Raw genomic sequence first — 22,920 nt, 5'->3', positions numbered from 1 at the left:
TTAACACAATAACAATTACCTGAGCAGATGGATTCCTAATCCTGAAAACAAACATGCTAATTAAGCTACTTACAATGTGAGGAGATATTAAGGTCTTCTGAGTCTGGAGAGATTGTTATTCTAATTTGCCAGTGCAACTTAATTCTCATTATATTAAAAAGGACTTAATCAACCAAATCATTTTTTAGCTACAATTTATTTAGCAGTTTTAGTGTTTCTGTACATTTCTTTCATGTGTGTGAGCTTCCATAGGAACAGACTTTGTCATCAGTATATTCATAATCTGTTCAATATTTGCATTTTTCATAGAGCGGGATTTTTTGTTGTATCTCTAACAAGACACTTGTTTTCTGAGTGCTATCAATGGGTGTTATTAGAGAATGAAAGATCATAATGCTGACCCTTTTAGAGCAATCTTATGTTGCCTTCTTTTAAAGATGAAAATAATCTTTATTAGTAATTGAAATTTGTAGTTCTTGGACTGATATTGATGAGTTACATATTTTTATACATCTAGGACAAAACATTTTGAAGGAAATTAACAGAAAAAAATGAGACTAAGGGATGGAAGACAAACATTTGTGTGAATAAGTAAATGTGAGGAAGAAGCAAGGGAGACAGTCACTATTTTCATACTTACATATCCATGAGAAGCTTAAATTACCTCATCAGTAACTGATTAACACAAAGCCATCTTTGGAATGTCACTTGGAATACATATAATTAGCATGACATTTCTTAGTAGTTATCTTTATGAAAGAAGTAGATGTTAGGATTAAAAGAGTCATCTAGGAAGAACATTCTAGAGCTGCTTTTGTTTAATTTCTAATTGTTTTCCAAAATGTTTGCATGTGTGAGTATGTGCATATGCCTGCCTGTGTATGTGTGTCTCTGTCTCTGGAGGGGGGTTTGGGGAGGGGGAAGTGTGTGGGGCAATGTGTGTTACTTTTCTGTCCTTTTCCCCATGCTTATGCTTTAGTTGTAACCATGGTATGCACGTCTACTGTATCAGGAGATATTTAAACTATATTAAAGAGTGGTAAATATTTAAGATACATATAAATTTAACTCATCTCAGTTGTAATTCCAATCCTACAAATATTTATTGAAAACAATGATATGGCCGGAACCGGTTTGGCTCAGTGGATAGAGCGTCGGCCTGCAGACTGAGGGGTCCTAGGTTCGATTTCAGTCAAAGGCATGTACATTGGTTGCAGGCACATCCCCGGTGGGGGGTATGCAAGAGGCAGTTGATCCATGGTTCTCTCTCATCAGTGTTTCTAACTCTCCCTCCCTCTCTGTAAAAAAAAATCAATAAAATATATTTTTAAAAAAAGAAAACAATGATATAAAAACATAGAATTGGCAGTACAGAGACATACAACCTAAAAACACCTGTAGAGGTTCAGGGCCCCTCACCCGGACTCCCAGAAAACAACTCCGAGACCATCTGGAATTCTGTAACAGAGAGAAATAGACAGAAGCACTCCAGCCATGAAGACAGAAGAGACACAATCCAGATATGGAAGATCCTGACGACGCCTCACCATACCAGCAGACAGTAGCTGCGGGTTGCTGAAGGATGCCCAGGACCAAACCAGAGGCAGGCGGACCTGCATTAGCACCATCTGTCCACCAACCAGATCTGAAACATCATGGCTGGCATGTACACATAAGGAACTATCTGGCATTGAAATTGGGACGCACAAGAACTGTTGGCCCAGAAAGGAACTCACTACAGACTGATTCATCTGCCTCTCAGCATAACCATTATGGCTTGTTGCAGTTTAGTTCTTACAAGGGTATTTCTTGGATCACATGATCTCACACATCTAGAGGAAATAATGAACAACACAAACAGACCCAGAAAAAAGAGAACCAGCGATCAGACTCTCAAACCTCAGAGGGAAAGTAGGGGAGGATGGGGGTAAGGGGAAGAGATAAACCAAAGGACTTGTGTGCATACATATGGGCCTAGCCAGTGGCCATAGACAACGGGGGTGGGGCATATCTAGGGAGGGGTTTGGGATGGGAATGGGGGAATAAGGACAATTATGTGAGACCATAATCAATAATAAATAAATAAATAAATAAATAAATAAATAAATAAATAAAAACACCTGTAGTCCCAAGCACTTAGATCTTGCTACTCAAAGTAGCAACATGAACCAGCAACATGGGCATTTTGCATGAATTGCTAGAAATACAGACTTACAGGCTCCACACCTCTCTTTTAAACCAAAACCAACACTGTACCAAGATCTCCAGGTGATTCAAATGCACATTAAATTTTGAGAAGCACTGTATTAGAAGATCATAAGGAAAGAAATAGACACTGTGTTTTTTTGAAAGACAATAATTTCATAAGTAATGCTCTGACATAGAAACAAATACTGTGTGATAATAATAGAATCAAATTTGGCTAGAGGGATTTGCTATCATTTTGAATCTGCATTCTCCTGTGTTATATTTTGCATATGATACATTAGCACAGTGGTCGGCAAACTCATTAGTCAAGAGAGCCAAATGTCAACAGTACAACGATTGAAATTCCTTTTGAGAGCCAAATTTTTTAACTTAAACTTCTTCTAACACCACTTCTTCAAAATAGACTTGTCCAGGCCATGATATTTTGTGGAAGAGCCACACTCAAGGGGCCAAAGAGCTGCATGTGGCTCGAGAGCCGCAGTTTGCCGAGTACAGCATTAGCATTTTCTAAAGTGTGGTCAAATATGTTTGAGAAACCATGCAGAAGGTATGCTACTGCTTAGAGAGGTCACGTTCACAACAGTAAAGATTTTGAGAAGTCCTGAAATAATAAGCCTGTTTCACTTAAACCCAGGATTCCACAAATATACTTAAAGATGCAACTTTTGCCTAGTTCTGTAGCTCAGTGGTTGAGCGTCGACCCATGAACTAGGAGGTCATGTTTGAGTCCCAGTCAACTGGGTGTGCAGGTTGCAGCCGATCAATGATTCTCTTTCATCATTGGTGTTCCTACCTCTGTTTCCCTCTCTGAAATCAATAAAAAAAAATTAGAAACAAATACAACTTTTATTTTCCTTGCATAGCTCTATTAACATCTTTCAGAACTAATATTCTTCAAAACACACTTTGAGAAACACTGCATTTATGAGTTTGCAACATTTTGCTCATAAATTCTTTATTAGAATTTTTCTGCTCTCTATGCACTTCTCTTTTTTCTTTTCATAGCTATAAAGTGTCTTGAATAAATTCAACTTTGAATGTAAGTATGAACAAATAGTACATTTTAGCTCTCATACAATGTATATAATAATATGGAAAGTCTGAGGCAAATTAATTCAGCTGTTTTGTTAAAAACCATCCAGGTATGGATAGATAAAGTTGTCTTTGAACAAACTGTGCTAAAATCTGGCCTCCACATATCATTGAAATTAAGCTAGATCCTGCAAGTAATGAAAGGGAAGTTTTGGTTAACTACCAATAATGAATAATTCATTGGAGAGATTATGAATAAGAACAATTGTCATGACTAAGAGAATGTGCCTGAAACTGACATAGCATTTGAAATAGAATAATTTATAGATTCAGCTAAGAGAGAGTGGGTATATATTCTGGGCTAGTAAATTGTTGAAATTCAAAACTACCTTCAGGGAATAAGAGGTCCATGCTTCTGTCAAATTCATAGTAAGGCACTCTTAAAACTCAGAAATTTAAAGGCAATGAAGTCAAAGCACATGCCAATGAATTCACAATTCTCGATTCTTTTTTTTTTTTTAGCTCTTCAGACCTGCCTTTTGTCTGTGTTGTTGACATTTAAAAATATTTTATAAGGTTATTTTCTCTCTAATTATAAAAGGAAAACATGCTACTAACTTGGAAAATATGTTTAATTATGTTTCCCCCCAATTATTTCATTATATAAATGTATTTATTGAAGTAATTAAAATACAAATACAACTGTTGAATTTGCATTGAGTTATCTCTACAATTCATGTTTTAAATAGAATGTCAAGGTATAACAATTGACATTGTTTCAAACTGTACACTGTTATTTAATTTTAAATGGTCAGTCATATTAGACCTCAACAATTAACTGTGAACTGCATTTATCTCTAAGAAGCCCCAAATCAATAATGATAAGTCTGTTTCCAAAACCCACTGCAGACACTCTTGAAACTCTGGTCAAGACTTCATAGATGCACAATGACATGTTAATTAAAAAAAAAAAGAGTCAATAAACTTTGATTGACTAAGGAGTACTGAGAAAAAAAAAATAAATAAATAAATAAATAAAAAACCATACATACATACAAAAAAAAAAAAAAAGCCATCAGCAAACAAAATAAACACTTTCACATTCACACATAATCAGACAACATTCCCACTGAACAACTCTTACAAACAAATAGCAGACATCGTTAGGCAACATTTTTTTCTTATACAGAAAAGCAAATATCAGTAGTTTCACCACAGAAGAGTGATGGCGACGGTAGCAGTTAGAGTCAAGTTCAGTCCTAATTCTACAAACCAAAGGGAAGAAATCATCAAAGCACCTTTCAATAGCTTAAGAAAGATTTTTATGTAATACTTTTGACCAGATGCTGGCTTGTTTTGTGTATGTCGAACAAAATTAAAAGCATAAGTTACCATCGCTATCACAGCTTAAAAGAGCCAAAAAAAAAGTTGCAACATAAAAGAAAGAAAACTAACAAATGCCTCCTTTGTATAAAAGTAGAACAAGACAAAACAAAAACCAAGAAACGTTATCATAATAGCAGGGGGGAAAGAGTGGGTCTTTGAATCAAACCATAATATTTTTAAGGCATGTTAGAAAAACTTCCCCTTATCTAGTTGCTAGTGTGATGAGGGTATAAAATAAATAGCAACACAAGGTCACCGATTTTTCTCTGTAGCCACTATTATTTCATGTGCCAACAACCTTAATCTTCCTGTTCTTAAGCTTTTTATTAACATCTCGACAAGCACATTCACTCAAGCTGAGCTATATTCATACCCGATGAAATACCAACAGCAAGAGCACACGAGGGCTTCCTGTTTCTGTATATTGCCATTGATGCTTTGTCACCAAATGTGTAGGAAACACTGGGATCAAGCAGCCAAGCCAGTTATTCTTAACATCTTTACAGTAAAGGCCCACTTTATTGTCTGACACAAACACTTATAAAGAAAGATCCAATTTTTAGGTAATTTTTTCCACCTTACATTTTGCCATGCCTTTCATATTATTAAACTTTTTTTTTTTTTGCTCTGTATAACAATCCATTATGTAATGTAGAATCTTGTGTGTTTTTTTAAAATATATTTTTATTGATTTCAGAGAGGGGAGAGAGAGAGAGAGAGAGAGCGAGAGAGAGAGAGAGAGAGAGAGAGAGAGAGAGAGAGAGAGAGAGAGAGAGAATATTAATGATGAAAGAGAATTATAGATCAGCTGTCTCTTGTATGCTCCCTACCGAGGATCGAGCTTGCAACCTGGACATGTGCCCTTGACCCTTGACCAGAAGTGAACCTGGGACAGTCAGTCCACAGGCCAATGCTCTATCCACTGAGCCAACCTGGCCAGGGCTGTAATGTAGAATCTTTAGAAATATTTCTAAATGTGTAATCTTAGTTGTCATAAATTGCTGTTAAATATGGAATTCTAAAAAACAAAATCATCCTGAAAAGTTAGAGGCTTCAAAACTCAACCAATTCACTAATAAATATTTCTATTTCACTAGATAAATCGTACTTCTTGAACAAGCTTTTCATTTCTCTACACATTGAGTTAAATCAACTGTTACACAATGAAATTTATTTCTATAAGATTGGTTAGAACTTCTTGTCCTATAAATAAGGTGCTTCATAATTGGGGTTTTAGAAATACCTATACTAAAAAAATGCAAACATTCACAACACAAAGGCATTTTTAAAAATTCTTTGTTGTTAAAAATTTTCGATGTCTCCTTTTCTCCCATTGACCTCTCCCTACCTGCTCCTGCCCCAGAGCACATGCCCCCACCCCTCTGTTGTCTGTGTCCATTGCTCATGCTCATATGCAGGGATACAAGTCCTTTAGTTGATTTCTTACCCTTCCCCCCTGCCTTCCCTCCACAATTCAAAGACTTTTACAACCCTGGCCTGGTTTTACCCACACACCTGTTTTCTCATTTATGAGAAGTTACTATCTGCCTTTTTTCTATCCTTTAAGCTTGGTGCCACTTTACTAAACACTTGGAGGGCTACCAATGATGTCTAACAAACACGTAAATAATTTAAAAGAAAAGGATTTTTTTGATACACTATATTCTGCAGCATGAATTCTCAGTATAGGCAATTATCACTGACTTGGGGCAAATTCTTAGGATATAAACACCTAGAATAAACACCTCGAATTCCACCTACCTGAACTATTTAGTTGTATAAAAATGGCCCAGTGATTCCAGTTTGTTTTAAAAGATTAATCCAGCCTTACATAAACCCAATGTTCCTTTTATGGCAGTGAGAATCAGACATCATTGAAGATAACGGGCCCTGAGGAAAGAGCCCTTAGTGAGCCCTCGCTGGTTTGGCTCGGTGGATAGAGTGTCGGATTGTGGACTCAAGGATCCCAGGTTCGATTCTGGTCAAGGGCATGTACCTTGGTTGCAGGCACATTCCCAGTAGGGAGTGTGCAGGAGGCAGCTGGTCGATGATTCTCTCTCATCGATGTTTCTAACTCTCTGTTCCTCTCCCTTCCTCTCTGTAAAAAATCAATAAAATATATTTTTTAAAAAGAGCCCTTAGTGAATCAGAAGCCTGAAAGACCCACACAACTTCCTCACACAAAGACCTTTCAAGTGTGAGACAAAGAGAGAATTTTCTAGATTGTTAGCCACTATTCTCTTATATCTAAATGTTTAACTCAAGGGAAAACAAAAAAGGTTACCTCAGACATCATTTGACAACTATCCTCTGAGTAATCCAACCCTGGTTACTGAAACTAAAATAGTCAGCCAACTATTTTAAGAAATTCTATTGGCCATCCCATTATGCCAAAGCGGACTCTCATATCAAGGTGACATTTGTTATGTGACTGAGCTGGCTACGGCTCAGTAAATTTTGTAATGTTAATAAAATCCAAAAAAGATAAGTTCTTGTTTTTCCGGGGGGGGGGGGGGTGCAAAAAATCTTTCCACTTACACTTATAGCATATGTATTTTTCCCTCAATTTATTAAAAATTTATATCTTTGAGCCCTAATCAGTTTGGCTCAGTGGATAGACTATCAGCCTGCAGACCGAAGGGTCTGGGGTTTGATGGTCAAGGGCACGTACCTCAGTTGCAATCTCCTCCTCAGCCCGGGCCCTGGACAGGGCATGTACAGGAGTCAACCAATTGATGTGTTTCTCTCACATCTATATTTCTCTGTCTTTCCCTCTCTCTTTTACCAGTGGAAAAAATATCCTCGGGTGAGGATTAAGAATAAAAGAAGGGATACAAAAATTTATATCTTTTAAATATATATACAAAATAAAATATGAGTACTTTGTACACATATTTTCTGTATGTGCTTAACAATATTAGAGAAAAGTATACATCTAATACTTGGATATGCAAGGTAAGCGGAGAATTAAACACCTATGAAGAGATTAGTAGGTAATATTAGTAATTCTGGTACCATAAACAGAAACTCAACTTTAGGGAAAAACATACGGTAAAGCGCTGCGTTTCTATTTTTCATCACTAAGAATAAAACTAGTTAGAAAAAAACTATTTCCAAACTTACTGAAAAAAAGGAAACCTAAAAATATTTTGTGGTCAACACCTGTCTTAACTCGAAGAAAAAGCTTTAGAAAAACCCATGTTCACTTGGTTAATGTTTTTATTAGATATATAATTGATAAATTCAGATGAGCAATTTGTGGGCAGAGAAAAAAATGAAATTAAACAGTTTCTCTTATTCTTGTATTACTAAAAAGACAGTACTGCCATTCATATGGAAAGAGAACCAAAAAATATGCCTCAGAGATGGTCCTAAGACTATCCTGTGTTCTCAATGTTCAGCTTTCTCTGAAGTTCTGAGCCACTTCACTCTGAACTCAGTTCGACTGAGCAATATTTGTTAAGCATTTTCTATGTACCATGTGTTTGACAATTAACTTGTAACGTTTCTGGGTCCAGAACCAATTGCTTATCTCAATCTTTAAGGCTGAACCACCTTATGCCCCCAAGTCCTGCTGTACATATCCTATGGCTGTCTTCCAGGAAGTATTAAGACCTAAAATAAAACAGAGATTTAAGGTGATGAGAGTTCAATGGTCCTCCAAGTTACTGAAAGAGTTTATGTCTCAGGAAATTGATGCTAGAGTATTGATATTCTGGCATTTTCCAATAGCTGTGATGCTGGAGTGCAGCAATTCATTTGGAAATTGTGTGTTCTTAAGTTAAAGACTGGTTATAACATTACTAAATGAAAGCACTAAAAAAATGAATGATTCAAGTTGTTAACAAATAATAATAAATTTGAATTACAACTGAGATTGATTACCATCCATACTTAGACTAGTATGCTTTTAAAAAAAAAATAATAGCACTAGCTGGTCTGACTCAGTGGATAGATCATCGGTCTGTAGACTCAAGGGTCCAGGGTTCAATTTCAGTCGAGGACACATGCCCAGGTTGCAGGATTGATCCCCAGTAGGGGGCATACAGAAGGTAGTGGATCAATGATTCTCTCTCATTGTTGATGCTTCTCTCCCTCTGCCTTCCTTTCAGAAATCAATAAAAAAATAAAAATAAAAAAATAATAGAAGACAAGGGAGAAAAAGTTACAATGGGTGTATAGATTTTGAAGGAATTGATGAAATTTATATCATTTACTCAGAAATTATTATATGCTAGACACTGTGTCAGACAATTTCTCATTCTCGCTGGAACTTGACTAAGTATCTCCCATTTTGTAGAGGCAACTAATATAAGCCATATTGGGACTTGCCTAAGACTAGACACTAAAAAGAAAAAAAAGTGAAACTTGAATTTGAATCCATTTTCTCTTAACTCCATAGATCACAGGTGAAAATAAATAGCCTTTAGTCTAAGAACCCAATAATCTTGTTACAATAACTAACTGGTATTGGGAAGTTTGCAAGCCTCCAAGTATAGACCTTGGGTTCCAGCTCCCAGCCTTTGGTGAACTTCTGCCTTAAAGAAGGATTTTATAGGAAGGGATTCCTAACAGAGGCAAACCCTGTACAAGTTAATGACAAGTTGAATGTGAAAGGGGAATAGGAAGCCCCTGCATTTCGGTACAGTTTTGAATTGGAAGATGTAGCCAGGCAATACCTGCTGAGGAAGGGGTAGAAGAGCTTTGCAGGCAGGATGCATAAGGGGAGAGGGGGAAGATCTTCCCTCATCAGTTTTTATTCTGGAGTCATCAGAGTATGCTATGCATGCAACGAAGTTCTTCTCTTGCGAAGAGATTTAGGTACAACATCAGGCTTAATACATTTTGTTGCCTTTATTTTATTTTGCTTACCAGTTGAAGTGATGGCAACATGGAGAACAGTTACTGAAATAGCATAATCCCAAACCCATTCTTCCACAACCAGAATGAAAAGCAACCCACAAACGAAGTAGGTGACCTCAGCTGAGACTAACAGCACTGCACATGAAAGGAAGAATGTAATTATTTGGGATTAGAGTAATTAATAATAATAATTCTGAAATGCAACTGGTAACAGGACCATTACAAGTTATTCTGCAAAACAATCTTGGTAGAAATTTTCTTAATATTCCTTCTCTTAACAATCCTCAAATTTGGAAAATTTTAATATTTTTCATCTCTTTATAAACCTTAGACTTATAGAAAAATAACTATATCATTTCTGTTTCACATTCTTCATACTTAGCATTTTAGAAGGTAAAATTCAATAAAGAAAAGTTACTATGTAACGAATGCATGCTGATCTGTAATTGGATTGCAAGTCTTATTTTTAAGATGTATTAAAAACTAATGAAAAAATTCAATTCTGCATTTTGAGAAATAAAAAAAAAAATGTTAAAGTTTAGTGGACTATAACATTTCTTTGGTACCAGTCATTACCTAACTTGAAAATAAGTTCTTTTGAGTCTTTGTAATAAAATGGTACATTCAGATAGTCACCTGGGAAACATAACCGATAACCATGGATGAAAGAAAGCCTCATAAATGACTCCTGTGGATGGAGGCGCTCTCCTAAATCCACCCGTTGTCTCAGAGTGGTTTTCCTGAACATGTATAAAGAGCCAGGACCACATACAGGTCAGGACCACAAATCTCTAAGAGTCTGGAAATGGGAAAGGTCAAGCTTTTGCCTTTGCTTTGATATGGAACTTGAAATCTTATAGTGATTTTAAAGAAGAGAGACATCAAACTTTAAAGAGACAAATAGATGTGATATGCTACCAAGATCCCTTAGTAATGATGTCATTTTCCATAAATATTACCTCTCTTTCCTTTTAAAACAGCAAATGATTGGTATATTCTTATAATTTAGAAACTGATAAATCTGAGCAAGTAAACTCCATAGTTTATATTAAAAGAAAAAGTAAAATAATCACATTATGCTCTGTTATGCAGAAGTAATTTATTAACCAGCAACCCAGTGATTGCCTACTGGTTGAGCAAGACACTCACTCACCAAGTGCAAGTCCCAGGTGCCCTTGTTTATAAAGGCCTCATACATACTCCTCTTTAATTCTATTTAATTTAACGGAACAGGTTTCAAAAGTTGAATGGACAAGTCATACTAGTTCCTTTTCTATCGATGGAAATGCAGTTCTTTTCAGCGTGTTCTGTCCCCCTAACACTGAGCCTGTGGAAGCAAGTGTATTCATGGACACCACCTCTTCCCATCACATTCCCACTCTTACCTGCACCGTGGCTCACAGAGCTCCACAAAAGACCAGTCCTATCCCAGACCAGGCCCAGCCCCACATTATTGCAGAGAATTAGGGAACAGATTAACCAAAGAACATATATGCATATATGCATAACCCAAGGACACAGACAATAGTCATGTGAAGGCCTGGGGGTTGACAGGTGGAGGGGTTAGTGGGAGGACAGAGGGGACATCTATAACACTTTCAACAATAGAGTTTTGTTTTGTTGTTTTTTTGTTCAGTTTGAAGTTTTTGTATTTACTTTCTTTACTTCCAGAATTACCTGGCCTTAGTCAGAGGCACAGGCTCTTCTCCCAGCTGAGGGCCACACCCAAGGTCTGATGACTTTTAGGTTTTCCCTTTATCTTTCGTTCAGTTGATGTGGCACCCATTTTCCTTCCTTTAAAATCTTCCCCATTGCTTGTAAACAATCGGAAATTGTTTGCTGAGCAACATTTAATCTTTCTGCAAGTTGTTTTTTTGAGTTTGGCACACATCTTCATCCAATAATGCTTGTAATTGTTGGTCTTCAAACTTTTTGGGTTAACCTAGACATTCTTTGTCTTTCACATCGAAATAATCACTTTTAAAGTGTTTAAACCAGCACTCACAAGTATCTTGAGATGGAGTATGTACACCATAAGCTTCCCGAAGTATTCAGCAGCACTTTTCTTCAAAATAAAGTAATGAATTATAACTTCCAGCAAATGTTCTTCTTCTTTTTTTTTTTTTTTTGGCATGAAATACAACATTTTTTAAGTGTAAAAATACCTATGATGTTAACTCCTTCAGCAAATTTGATATATGAAGTTTTGAAGCTTGCTGTCGATACAACAAAATAGCATACATATCTAATCACATATATATCAACATGTGTAACTCCATCTATTGAAAAAAAATCCGCATTATTAACCGGTCACCTGATATTCTTCTCAGGTTCAGGGCAGAATAGTAAGTCAGGAATGCTACTTGGTTTAGTGCTGGCCTAGAAACACGTGGATAACCGTTCACCTTGGCGGCCTTGTTGGCCTTGTCTTGTTTCTCTCTTGTACACAAACACCCACATGACTCTGCCAACTGCAGCTCAGCAGATGGAAATATGGCTGGTCCCAAGGGTAGAATGATGGGAGAGGGGGGCTGTGCAGCTCCTCCCAAAAGCCATGACAGACCTGGACCTGCTGGAGGGGGGCGGGAGGTGGTCCAGGGTCTTGGTTTCTGTCCCCTCTTTGCCTCCTGTTGACACCAACCACTCTCACCTCTCCTGTGAGGCTCCAACCACTACACCCATAGTCCAAGAGAAGTTTTTAAAAAAGAGAGAAATAGAGATGGCTTTTTATCAGTGTTTACAGAATTTATAGGTTAACTCTCAGCTGCTCAGAGATAGCTTGAACAAGCTTTATTTGCATATATTGATAGAAAATACCTTTGTTTATGATATGAGAAAAAGTATGATCTAAAGCAATGGTTCTCAACCTTCTTAATGCCGCAATAGTTGAGAACCGCTAGCAGGGTCGCCTAAGATCATCAAAAAACACAGATATTTACATTATGATTCATAGCAGTAGCAAAATTAGTTATGAAGTAGCAACAAAAATAATTTTATGGTTGGGGGGTCACCACAACATGAGGAACTGTATTAAAGGGTCGCAGCATTAGAAAGGTTGAGAACTACTGATCTAAAGGAAGTAGTACAAATTTTGAAGTCAAGATACCAGTGTCCTAGTTTTGCTGTATAGCTTACGAGTTATAAGACCGTGAGCAGGATTTTAACCTCTGGCTCAGTCAGTTTCCTTTTCTATAGTTGGGAAGTGGGGTACTATTTATCTACCCCCAAAAGTTGTTGGGAGGATTTTAATTGAAAATGAAAGCAATTTGCAGCTTACTTTCTGCAATACCCTTTTCATGTCCTTCCTAAACATCATCTCCTTGGATGACAAAATTGCTTAAACAGACAAGAAACTTGACCCCAAATACACGCCCAAGGTTCTGAGATAGCTCATCCATTTTTATCTCCAAGATTAAACAAGTCTGGATTCACACAGTAACAACTTTGAAGAGTCATGGCACTTATCTCCCTGAGCCCCAAATTAAAGCTCTAATAGGTTGAAGGTTTATTGATATCTTTGTACAAATGTTAGTGCTCTGTGAGAGGAAAGGACTTTGTAAGTAGTGCCAGGCATCCTGGGATCTTCACTAATCTCTGCTCTGTGAAAACACAGCCTTGTCCAATAGGCCTGCATCGCTGTCCTATCTTTCACTGGCTGACCCATTTCATATCTCACAAACTACATCGTTTTGTGATTCTACATCAGTACACTAAGCCATTCTCCCTTTCATTTTTGAAAGGCGCTTAATACACAAAGGTTTGCCCATAATACCAACAAATAAAAATTGAAATAAGAACACGATCCACTTATTCCACTTACTCCATCCCATTCTGTCTTTTAGAAATAGCCTCTTAAAAATTGTATAGTGCTTTTCCATATTCATTTTTGAAGTCAGGTATAAGATGCAGATGGCTGAGAGAAAGGCCTGATATTTCAAAACATTTTATAAAACAAAAACTGTTTTGATTTTTGGAGGCAATTAGTTCACTCGCTGACAAAGACTGAAAATTAAAGTTGATTACCTTTATAATTTGTGTTGGCCCAGGAGGGATTTGTTTGGAAATCAAATGGTGCCAGGACATCCAACTCATCCACCCTGGAGATGTTACAAATGAAAATAGTTTACACTGGAGGAGGCACTCCATAACTTTGCACATCAAGGTCTTGTACATTGCTCTTCACATACAACAGAAAGTCATTAGCTTTACCTGCTTAAACCGGCTGACTTGAATGGCAGCCAAACAACCTCTTTATCTGCATTTTCTTCTTTGTCCAATTAAGTCCATACTGTCCACTGAGTGTAGTTCATTGTATTTGAGGCCTCCCCTGTAATCTTGGAAGTCCCTGCCAACAAATGTGGGAGGAGAACCCAATACTGTGGCAAGAGTATAGGGCTTGGAAACAATAAGAACCGGGTTCTAATCCTGATGGAGTTGTTAACTGTGCTTTTGGGCAAGTCACTGAACCTTCTGGTTTTAATTTCTTATCTGTAAATTGAAATGATTAGTCTCTGAAATCTCTTTCTGGTCTAAGATCTGAGTCCTTTAAGCATATATCTTCTGCTGTAACTAATTCTGTAATTGTATGCAGACATCATTTTCAAAGATGGCACATTTGCTCATTTTTACTTTAAAGAAAAATAAGGAAAAATACCATTTAAAAAATCTGCATCCTCTATTTCATAAAGACAGGTCAAGTATGAATGCAAATTCCTTTCATAGACAATGTGCTACTTACCTGAGCACCATGCAGCCCAGGCTCAGAACCACGTAGTACACAGAGCAGAAGTGGATGACACTTATAAGAAGGTTTTGCAAAACAACCTGCAGAGAAGACAGGCGTGAGCTCCAAGAGGCTGGTCTTCTTCACATGGTTGTTGGTAACAAGCCTGACAAACAAAAGATGATGAATGACTACTAAATAGTGCTGGCCAGCCTTGCTTTGCCTGGAGTCCCGCAGGGTGGGGTGGACTTCAACGTGCACATGGAAGTGTGCTGACTGGAGCAGCTGACATATTGCACAACCACATCAAGGGTTAATGCAGCATATAAATTCATAGCACATACCCTCCATCTCCCGCAACAAACTTCCTTAATGCCAATATTTATATTTTCACTTGATAAAATGTTTCTAAATCTCAGCTGTCAAAATAGTGAAAAAAATGAAGATGGCTAAGAAATTTCCAAAAGTATGAACCATAAACTACATAATAACACAATAATAATTAAGCCTGTGTATACAAATTCACAGAACAATTGGCTAAAGCATAATACATGATCCTAAAATGGACCCTACCACATAATGAGGCTTAAGAAAAAAAAAATCATTGCAGATAAATAGGAACCAGGTGAGTTATTCAACAAATAGCATTATGAAAAAAAATTTAACTTCTAAATAGAAAAACTCTTTTAGATTCCAGTCTTGTACCACATACCAACATAAACTTCAAATGCATTCTAGGCTTAAATGCCAAAAAATAGAATGGGATAAAACATTTGCAACATATGTCACAGGCAAAGGATTGATATTTATAATGCATAATATTTATTTTTTACAATAAAAAAGGCAAACAAATCAATAGAAAAATGAATAAAGTATAGAAATAGGCAATTTATATGACTAAATGTTTAAAAATCCAATAAACACATGAAAATGTGCTGAAGTTTATTATTAATCTTTTTATTTTATTTTCATTGTTTACACCATTACAGGTCTCCCCACTTTCCCCTCCTATTTCTACCTACCCCACCCCACTCGTACCCCCTGTTGTCTATGAGTTACTCATATTTGTTCTTTGGCTGATTCCTTCACCTTCTTTCATCCAGAACCCACTGTGCCCTTCCCTCTGACAGCTGTCTTAAAAAATATATTCTCATGAATATAACAAAAATGTTAGCATGTCACAAGGGAATTTTTCAGTTTATTCTTTTACTTTATGAATCTTTTTTAAAATCGTCTTGTTTAGCCAACACTTTAACACTTTGGGATTATTCATTTTCTCTGAATGACTAATTTACCAAGTTTTTTGCTTGGCTTGGGTACAGAAGGAGTCCTCTACTAAAGGCAAGAAGAGAAGAGAGGTAGTACAGAACATACAACGACCATGGCTAACGGGACCAAATTCACAGATTTACCAAGAACGTACTTCTTTCAACTGCCTAAAACATGAGTAGAGTCTTGGGCTTAAGAGGCATAGGAAACCAGGACTACAGGGTTCTGAGACCTTCAGAATCCCACACCCCAATGTCCCTTCTGCTCCTTACTACATCCTTAGCCCCTCCTACTCTCAGCCTGTAGACTTGTCTTTGTCCACCAAATCTCTTCTCTCTTTGCCCATCATTCTCATCCCCTTTTTTCCTCCAGTATCTTCCCCTCCTTGTCCCACAGTCTCCCCTCCTTCATGATCCTGAGTTTCCTTCTACGCTCATTCTTTATTTTAAAATTCATTTTATCATTTTTCATTGAAATATATAACATTGTATAAATTTAGAATATACACTTTTATTTAATACATTTATATATTGTAATATGATTGCCATTGTAATAAGGTTAGCACCTCTAATCATTATCATTTTTTCTGTGGATGGAATAATTAAGATGTAGTCTCTTAGCAAATGTGATGATTATAACACAATATTGTTGTCTATGTTGTTCACTATACTGTCCACTAGAACTCTAGAATTTATTTAGCTCTAGTTGCAAGTTTGTATGAGATAAATAATATATAAGGTAGTCTGTATATTAATATATATATAGTAAAAATTTGAGAATACAAGAATCAATTAACTTTTCATGTGTTACATTTGGTTGTTGTATCTCTTTAGTGTCATACCTTGTGGGTTTTTTTAATTTATAATTTTTTAAATTGATTTCAGGGAGAAAGGGAGAGGGAAAGAGAAATAAAAACATCAATTATGAAAGAGAATCATTGTTCGGCTACCTCTTGGATGCCCCACACTGGAGATCGAGCCTACAACCCAGGCATATGCCCTGACTAGGAATCAATCTATGACCTCCTGGTTATTGGTCCAACGCTCAACCACTGAGCCATGCTGGCCAGGCTAGTGTCATACTTTGTCTGACGGTTCTCTTGATTAGATTCTTTAGGGAGGAATTCTACAAAGGTAATATTGTGTATTTCCCATTGTACCTCATGAGGGGATACATAATATCATTTTGTCTCATTATTGATGATGGTCAGTTTGATCACTTAGTAAAGGTGACACCTGTCAGATCTCTACTTTAATTATACTGCTTATTCTTTGTAAATCATAAGTAATCTGTGAGGCAGCATTTGAGACTATGCGAATATCTTCTTTCCCAAAAACTTTTCACCCCTTGGTTTTAGCATCTGTTGATATATGTACCTTGTCTAAGTTAATTATTACACTGGTGTGTAAAATGGTAATTTTTATTTTATATTTTTCTTCCATAAATTAATACACATTTTTCCATAAAAAAGATTTTCCTTCTTACTCTTGAAAATATGCATTTATTGTTTATTTGTCTATTTTCAGTAACCCTTAGACTTTTATATTCTCTATGATATAATGCATTAATATTATAATTTTGATGCTAAAATTGTCCCAAATTTGACTAATCTGAGCAACTACAAGATACCTTCTGTGTTTATTTTACATATTCCCATCATTTTCTTTGTACTTCCTTGCTCTCTGTCACATCCTGACATTTTAAAAATGTCATCACTACATTTCCATTTGCATTTTGTCTATTTGTGAGCTTTCTATTTTCTTTCCTTGTTCTCTCTGTCTTTCTATCTATTCGTGAATCAATATCACACTGTTTTAATTTTGGACACTTTATAATAAGTTTTAATATGCTCACTTCTCATTGTTCTTTTTTTAGTCTTTTCTTAGCTAATTTTAGCTATATTTTGCCAATAAACTTCAAAATCTAGTTGAATAGCTTCATAGAACAAATTTGTTATTTTTATTGGGGTCATGCTAAATTTATTATTAAAATAGAAATAAATATAGCTTTATAATGGTTACTTTTCACCCCTTGGTTTTAATATCTGTTGCTATCCCAGAATAATTTCCAAATATATTCAAATGTACTTTTGTATCTTTCAAAAGTATTTCAATTTCTCTTTACATACTTCCTGTTCATTTTATTCTTAAAATTATTGGGTCGGCAGCTAAGTAATTGCGGGTTTCACACATATATGGCTTCAGTTGAATTTTTAGGTTTGCAGACGTAGTAAAATGTAAAACACATTTTGTTATTTGATAGTTGGCTATTCAGCTGTTAATCAGTAAAAAAAGTTTTTTGATCTGTTTTGTAGTTTTCGTTTGGCGTTCGTTGAAAAATGGAAAATCAAAAGGAACATTTTCATCATATTTTGCTTTTTTATTTCCACAAAGGGAAAACGCATCGCAAGCTCATAAAAAGTTATGTGCTGTTTATGGTGACGAAGCCTTAAAAGAACGGCAGTGTCAAAATTGGTTTGCCAAATTTCGTTCTGGTGATTTTTCACTCAAAGATGAAAAACACTCTGGTCGTCCAGTTGAAGTTGATGACGCCCTAATCAAAGCAATAATCAATTCGGACTGTCACAGTACAACATGTGAGATTGCAGAGAAGCTTCATGTATCACATACATGCATTGAAAATCACTTAAAACAACTTGGCTATGTTCAAAAACTCGATACATGGGTTCCTCACGAACTGAAAGAATCACAGTTAACGCAACGCATTAGCAGCTGCGATTTGCTAAAGAAACGTAATGAAAATGATCCATTTTTAAAACGACTGATAACTGGCGATGAAAAATGGGTTGTTTACAACAATATCAAGCGGAAAAGATCGTGGAGCAGGCCAGGTGAACCAACTCAAACAACATCAAAAGCTGATATTCATCAAAAGAAGGTTTTGTTATCAGTTTGGTGGGATTACAAAGGAATTGTCTACTTTGAACTCTTACCACCCAACCGAACGATCAATTCTGATGTCTACATTGAACAACTAACGAAATTAAACAATGCAGTTGAAGAAAAGCGGCCCGAATTGACAAATCGAAAAGGTGTTGTATTCCATCATGACAATGCAAGGCCACACACATCTTTGGTCACTCGGTAAAAATTAATGGAGCTTGGTTGGGATGTTTTGCCACATCCACCATATAGTCCTGACCTTGCACCATCTCATTACTTTTTGTTTCGATCTTTACAAAACTCCTTGAATGGTAAAAATTTCAATAATGATGATGATGTCAAATCGTACCTGATGCAGTTTTTTGCTAATAAAAACCAGAAGTTTTTTGAACGTGGGATTATGATGCTGCCTGAAAGATGGCAAAAGGTCATTGATCAAAATGGGCAATACATTACAGAATAAAGTTATTTAGTTCCATGAAAAAATTGTCTTTGATTTTCTTTTAAAAATCCGCAATTACTTACTTGCCGACCCAATATTTTTTTTTTTGCTATTGATTAACCAAAGTGTAGCTGATAGTGCAATGCTTATTTCATAAAAACATCTTGTGGCTTTTCTTCTTTTGCTATACTCAGAAATAATTTCAGTAGTCTTGGGAGTATATGACCTTTGCAGATTTAGGTGAATTCCCCTGTGAAACCTGGGCCTGGTTCTTTTATAATAACCTCCTTCATTAAGTCTATGAAACCTGGAAGTTCTCAGTGCTCCCATTAACTAGAGCAGCGTTTCTCTTTTCTACGGAGGGAATGCTGCCTCTTCTTCAATGTCTAGCCCAATATCATGGTCACACTCCACCCCCTACTTAAGGACAGAATCCCTTCCTTCCTACTTCTTTGCATTCATAGCGCTGTGCACATGTCTTCCAGATTGGACCACCTGTGTTGTAGTGTACTTATTTTTTTAAATATATTTTTAAAATATATTTTATTGATTTTTTTTTTTTTTTTTACAGAGAGGAAGAGAGAGTGACAGAGAGTTAGAAACATTGATGAGAGAGAATCATCGATCGGCTGCTTTTGCACACCCCCTACTGGGGATGTGCCCCCAACCAAGGTACATGCCCTTGACCGGAATCGAATCTGGAACCTTTCAGTCCGCAGGCCGATGTTCTATCCACTGAGCCAAACCGGTTTTGGTTGTAGTGTCCTTATTTATGGAGGTTCCTGCTTCTCTAGACTCTCAAAGACAGATATAGTGATTTAATCACGTTTAATTCTTCAGTCACAAAAAAATGATGCTTAGCTCTTGCTAAGTGTTCAATAAATATATATTTAATAATAATGACTGAAGAGAAGAAAACAAATGAAAACCCACTTCACTGAGAACCCTGGTCAGTTTATTATAAATGTGGCCCCTAGGGTCAGTTACACTAGGATTTCTTTTCCAGCTCCTCATTGGCATGTGTGTGACATTGGCCACTTACACTCTGCATGTTGTTTGACCCATCTGTAAAATCTCATGGGAGTTTTGTTTTCAGCACATGTGTAAAATTCCCAGCACAAGTGCTATATCTGCCTAGCCCTCTACTTCTCCCCATGTGACAGCCGGCTGCCTGGTTCTTTCACCAATGCCCAATGTAATCATGAAAGCAAGCTCTCTCACCTGTGGTATGACAACACAGGATCCAGCCTGCTAATAGTAGTTTCCTCTGTTCATGTCTGTATGGGTGAAAATCTCCACGTCAGGTCAACAGTCACTAGGAAATGCAGGAATGGGTTGTGCCTCTGACATTTTTACATGAACATTTGTTTTACAGTTGTTATCTTATATGAGTTTACTGTATTTATATAACACGTATTCCACTGGAGTTCTGAACAACAAATGCATTGTATTCCGCACAGCATAGCTGTCCTCATACCTGGGCTTTCTTCCCAGTTCCTGTGCAATTTCCCCAGACAGCAAATTAATTAAATGGCCGTTGGCCATGACTCTTTCCCTTGAGTCAGCTTTTCTCTCATTTGAAATGTAGGGATAGGGGAGATTTAATTAGCCCAATGCCTGGCACATTGTATGCACTCAATAAATATTTGTTGGGTCTTGGAACTCTCTTTAGAAAAAAGGTCACTTTTGCTATTACTATTGATTTATGAGCATATCAGTGATTCCTGTGCTGATGATAGTGACACTGAACAGGACTTCAGAAAAGTTAACTCATAACTTACAGGGATGTAGCAAGAGAATTCAGATTTTCAACAACTCACCTAGTTTAAGCATACTCACTATTGATCTAATGTTCTAAGGTTGTGATTTCACATATAAAACTCTGGGATTCTAAAAATGTGAAAAACTGCAGCAATTACCTGGGCATTTACACCAGAAGTGTGTGTGTGTGTGTGTGTGTGTGTGTGTGTGTGTTGTGTGTGTATGTGTGTCTTTATGTAAGCTACTTAAGGGAATGGATGTTATATTTTAATTATTGATATTATCTCTCCAGCAATTATTATCATTGCTAGTTCAATCCCAGAACTATAAATTAGGAACAGTTTAAAATCCTCTTAAAACAAGTTTTTAAAAAATACTCTCCCTGAAATATTTTTACTGATGTATAAATTTTCCCCTTAGCTGTTGCTGTACTTAACATTTCTTACCATGGTGTGATGATGGCAGTGAACAGAAAAAAAGCGAGGATATACACCTAGTGCTGATATTTTACTAAAATGAACACAGCACTAATTTGAAATCCTAAATTAATTTTTAAGTAAAAATCTGCAGAGTGGCATTCCCTGAAGGCCAGATCTTTGGAAGCCCAAAGCCCGTGTGAATTTACTCAGCTGCTTCCAGGCTTTACAGATTTCCTTGTTTTTCCTTGTTTTAGGTGCTTTGATTTTTTTCTTTTAAAGAAAGAGTATTTTTATACTGAAATAAAATACAACTATTAACTACTGGCCTCAAGGAGAAAGAAAACTAACATACCCACAGCTTAAAATGTTTCAATACTTTGCCTCTAAAACCTTATGTGTCCTTCAGAAGTTAGAAAAATAAAAGCCACATCCTGCCAAAGAAAGATTGAGGACAAACTGTCATGATTTCAGAGAAGAAGAGCAGAAGTGCAGGTGTTAATACTAGAAAGTCGGCCTGTGCCTTCAAAACAACCACTATTTCATAAAAACATCTTGTGGCTTTTCTTCTTTAAATGTCTTAGAATCCTTTCTTGGGCATGGGTGCCTCCGTGTTGCCACCATTACCATATGAGCAAGAGTGTTGCAAAATGTTTTCTGCAGGGTACCCAGTCAAAAGTGAAACAAGTTGCTACGGAAAGAAAGGCCATTTATAGAACGTGATTTGCTTACACCAGTGCCAGGGAGTAACAGAAAGAGAATGCAGAGAAGTTATCTTTCTTTACCTTGCTTGGAGCAACTCTGACCAGGAGACCATGTCACATCCTATGTCAACGAGGTGGTGAAAGCCACTCTCCTATGTGGACGACATCTGGAAGAAGAGGCAATCGTCAGTCACTGTGAGCTTTTCAATTACTCCTGAAGACCGAGCGTGAGACTCAATAGCGCAGGATGATTGGATTATACACAATGAGACAGAAGCCATCTGTGAGCCATGCGTAAGCTGCTGAGTGCCAAAATGAACATCCTTATTAGACAACTGAGTTCTCAGACCATTTTGTGGTTTGGTCAAATTTGAAAGACGAGTTGATTGTTTTTAGACGGCGCTGCAAACAGGCAGAGACTTGGAATCCTCCCGGGCTGCATGAGTAATTACTGTGTCATACTTAACTCAGAAGCACGGGTTTCCAGTAAGAAGGGCGGGAGGTTGTCTTCAGAGGACGGCACTGCCATTCATGGTGTAGCATAGTCTATCTTCTGTGTTTCATTCCCAAGGACTGCAGACTGGATTTTAGCTGGAAAAAAGAAATTATGAAACCCTTTTACATCATGGCAAAGGGGTATGAAAATTCTGACATTATGTTGGAAAACAGAAAGATTCCCATGCTCTGAAATGATAGCCTCTGTACAGTCCGGGCAATGTTTCTAAGAACTGCCAGCATGCAGTCCTGGAGCTCTGAGTCTCTGTGCCCAAGGCTTCAATCCAGAACCAATCTGTCACCGACCACATTTCATCCCTTTATCTTTTGATTGGCACCTCTTGTAGATGGGTGCATGATCATGTGTATTCTGTGGTCCTTTTCCCACTACAGCATCTTAACTTCTACACAAAGCACGTTCTGCAAATCACATCTCATACATAAAATCATGGTTTTGCTAAAGGTAAAAAAAAAAAAAAAAAAAAAGGTTTTCAGTAAGACCACAGTTTAATATTTTTCTTCTGGAAATGTTTTTACCTTTGAGTTTCATAATGCATATTAATAGCACTGTCAATGCTCTTTTATTGATATGCTTTAGATGAGTGCCTTAATCTGTGCTGCCCTGTGTCTCTGCCGTCATGGTGAGTTCCTTTAGAGCAGGGCTCTTTCTCCTGCCTGCTAACAACTTTGTAATAGTTTCCAATGTCTGCTTCCGATT

The 22,920-nt window shown here is 36.8% G+C and overlaps 1 protein-coding gene across 4 annotated transcripts; it reads right to left on the bottom strand.

Moving 5' to 3' along the window:
• Positions 1–7,758: 7,758 nt before the first annotated feature.
• On the bottom strand, positions 7,759–22,029 carry TMEM244 (transmembrane protein 244). 4 transcript variants are annotated; one of them, XM_084889757.1, is made up of 5 exons: positions 21,789–22,022; positions 14,228–14,378; positions 13,513–13,586; positions 9,499–9,624; positions 7,759–8,241 (listed from the first exon to the last, which is right to left on the bottom strand). In XM_084889757.1, the coding sequence occupies exons 2-5, from the start codon at positions 14,236–14,238 to the stop codon at positions 8,183–8,185; spliced, it is 270 nt and encodes an 89-aa protein (XP_084745883.1). In that variant the 5' UTR covers positions 14,239–14,378; positions 21,789–22,022; the 3' UTR covers positions 7,759–8,182. The 4 variants fall into 4 exon arrangements, 2 of the variants coding, with proteins under 2 accessions (XP_084745883.1, XP_084745884.1); XM_084889758.1 differs by having other exon boundaries at positions 14,228–14,313; XR_014795517.1 differs by lacking the exons at positions 7,759–8,241; positions 9,499–9,624 and adding an exon at positions 13,699–13,834 and having other exon boundaries at positions 13,530–13,586; positions 21,789–22,029.
• Positions 22,030–22,920: the final 891 nt, after the last annotated feature.

The sequence above is a fragment of the Pipistrellus hanaki genome (assembly GCF_964339955.1).
Source record: "Pipistrellus hanaki genome assembly, chromosome: 7".
Classification (NCBI taxonomy): Eukaryota; Metazoa; Chordata; class Mammalia; order Chiroptera; family Vespertilionidae; genus Pipistrellus; species Pipistrellus hanaki.
Note: the sequence above shows the minus strand (reverse complement) of the source record. Positions and strands in the feature narration are given on the sequence as shown.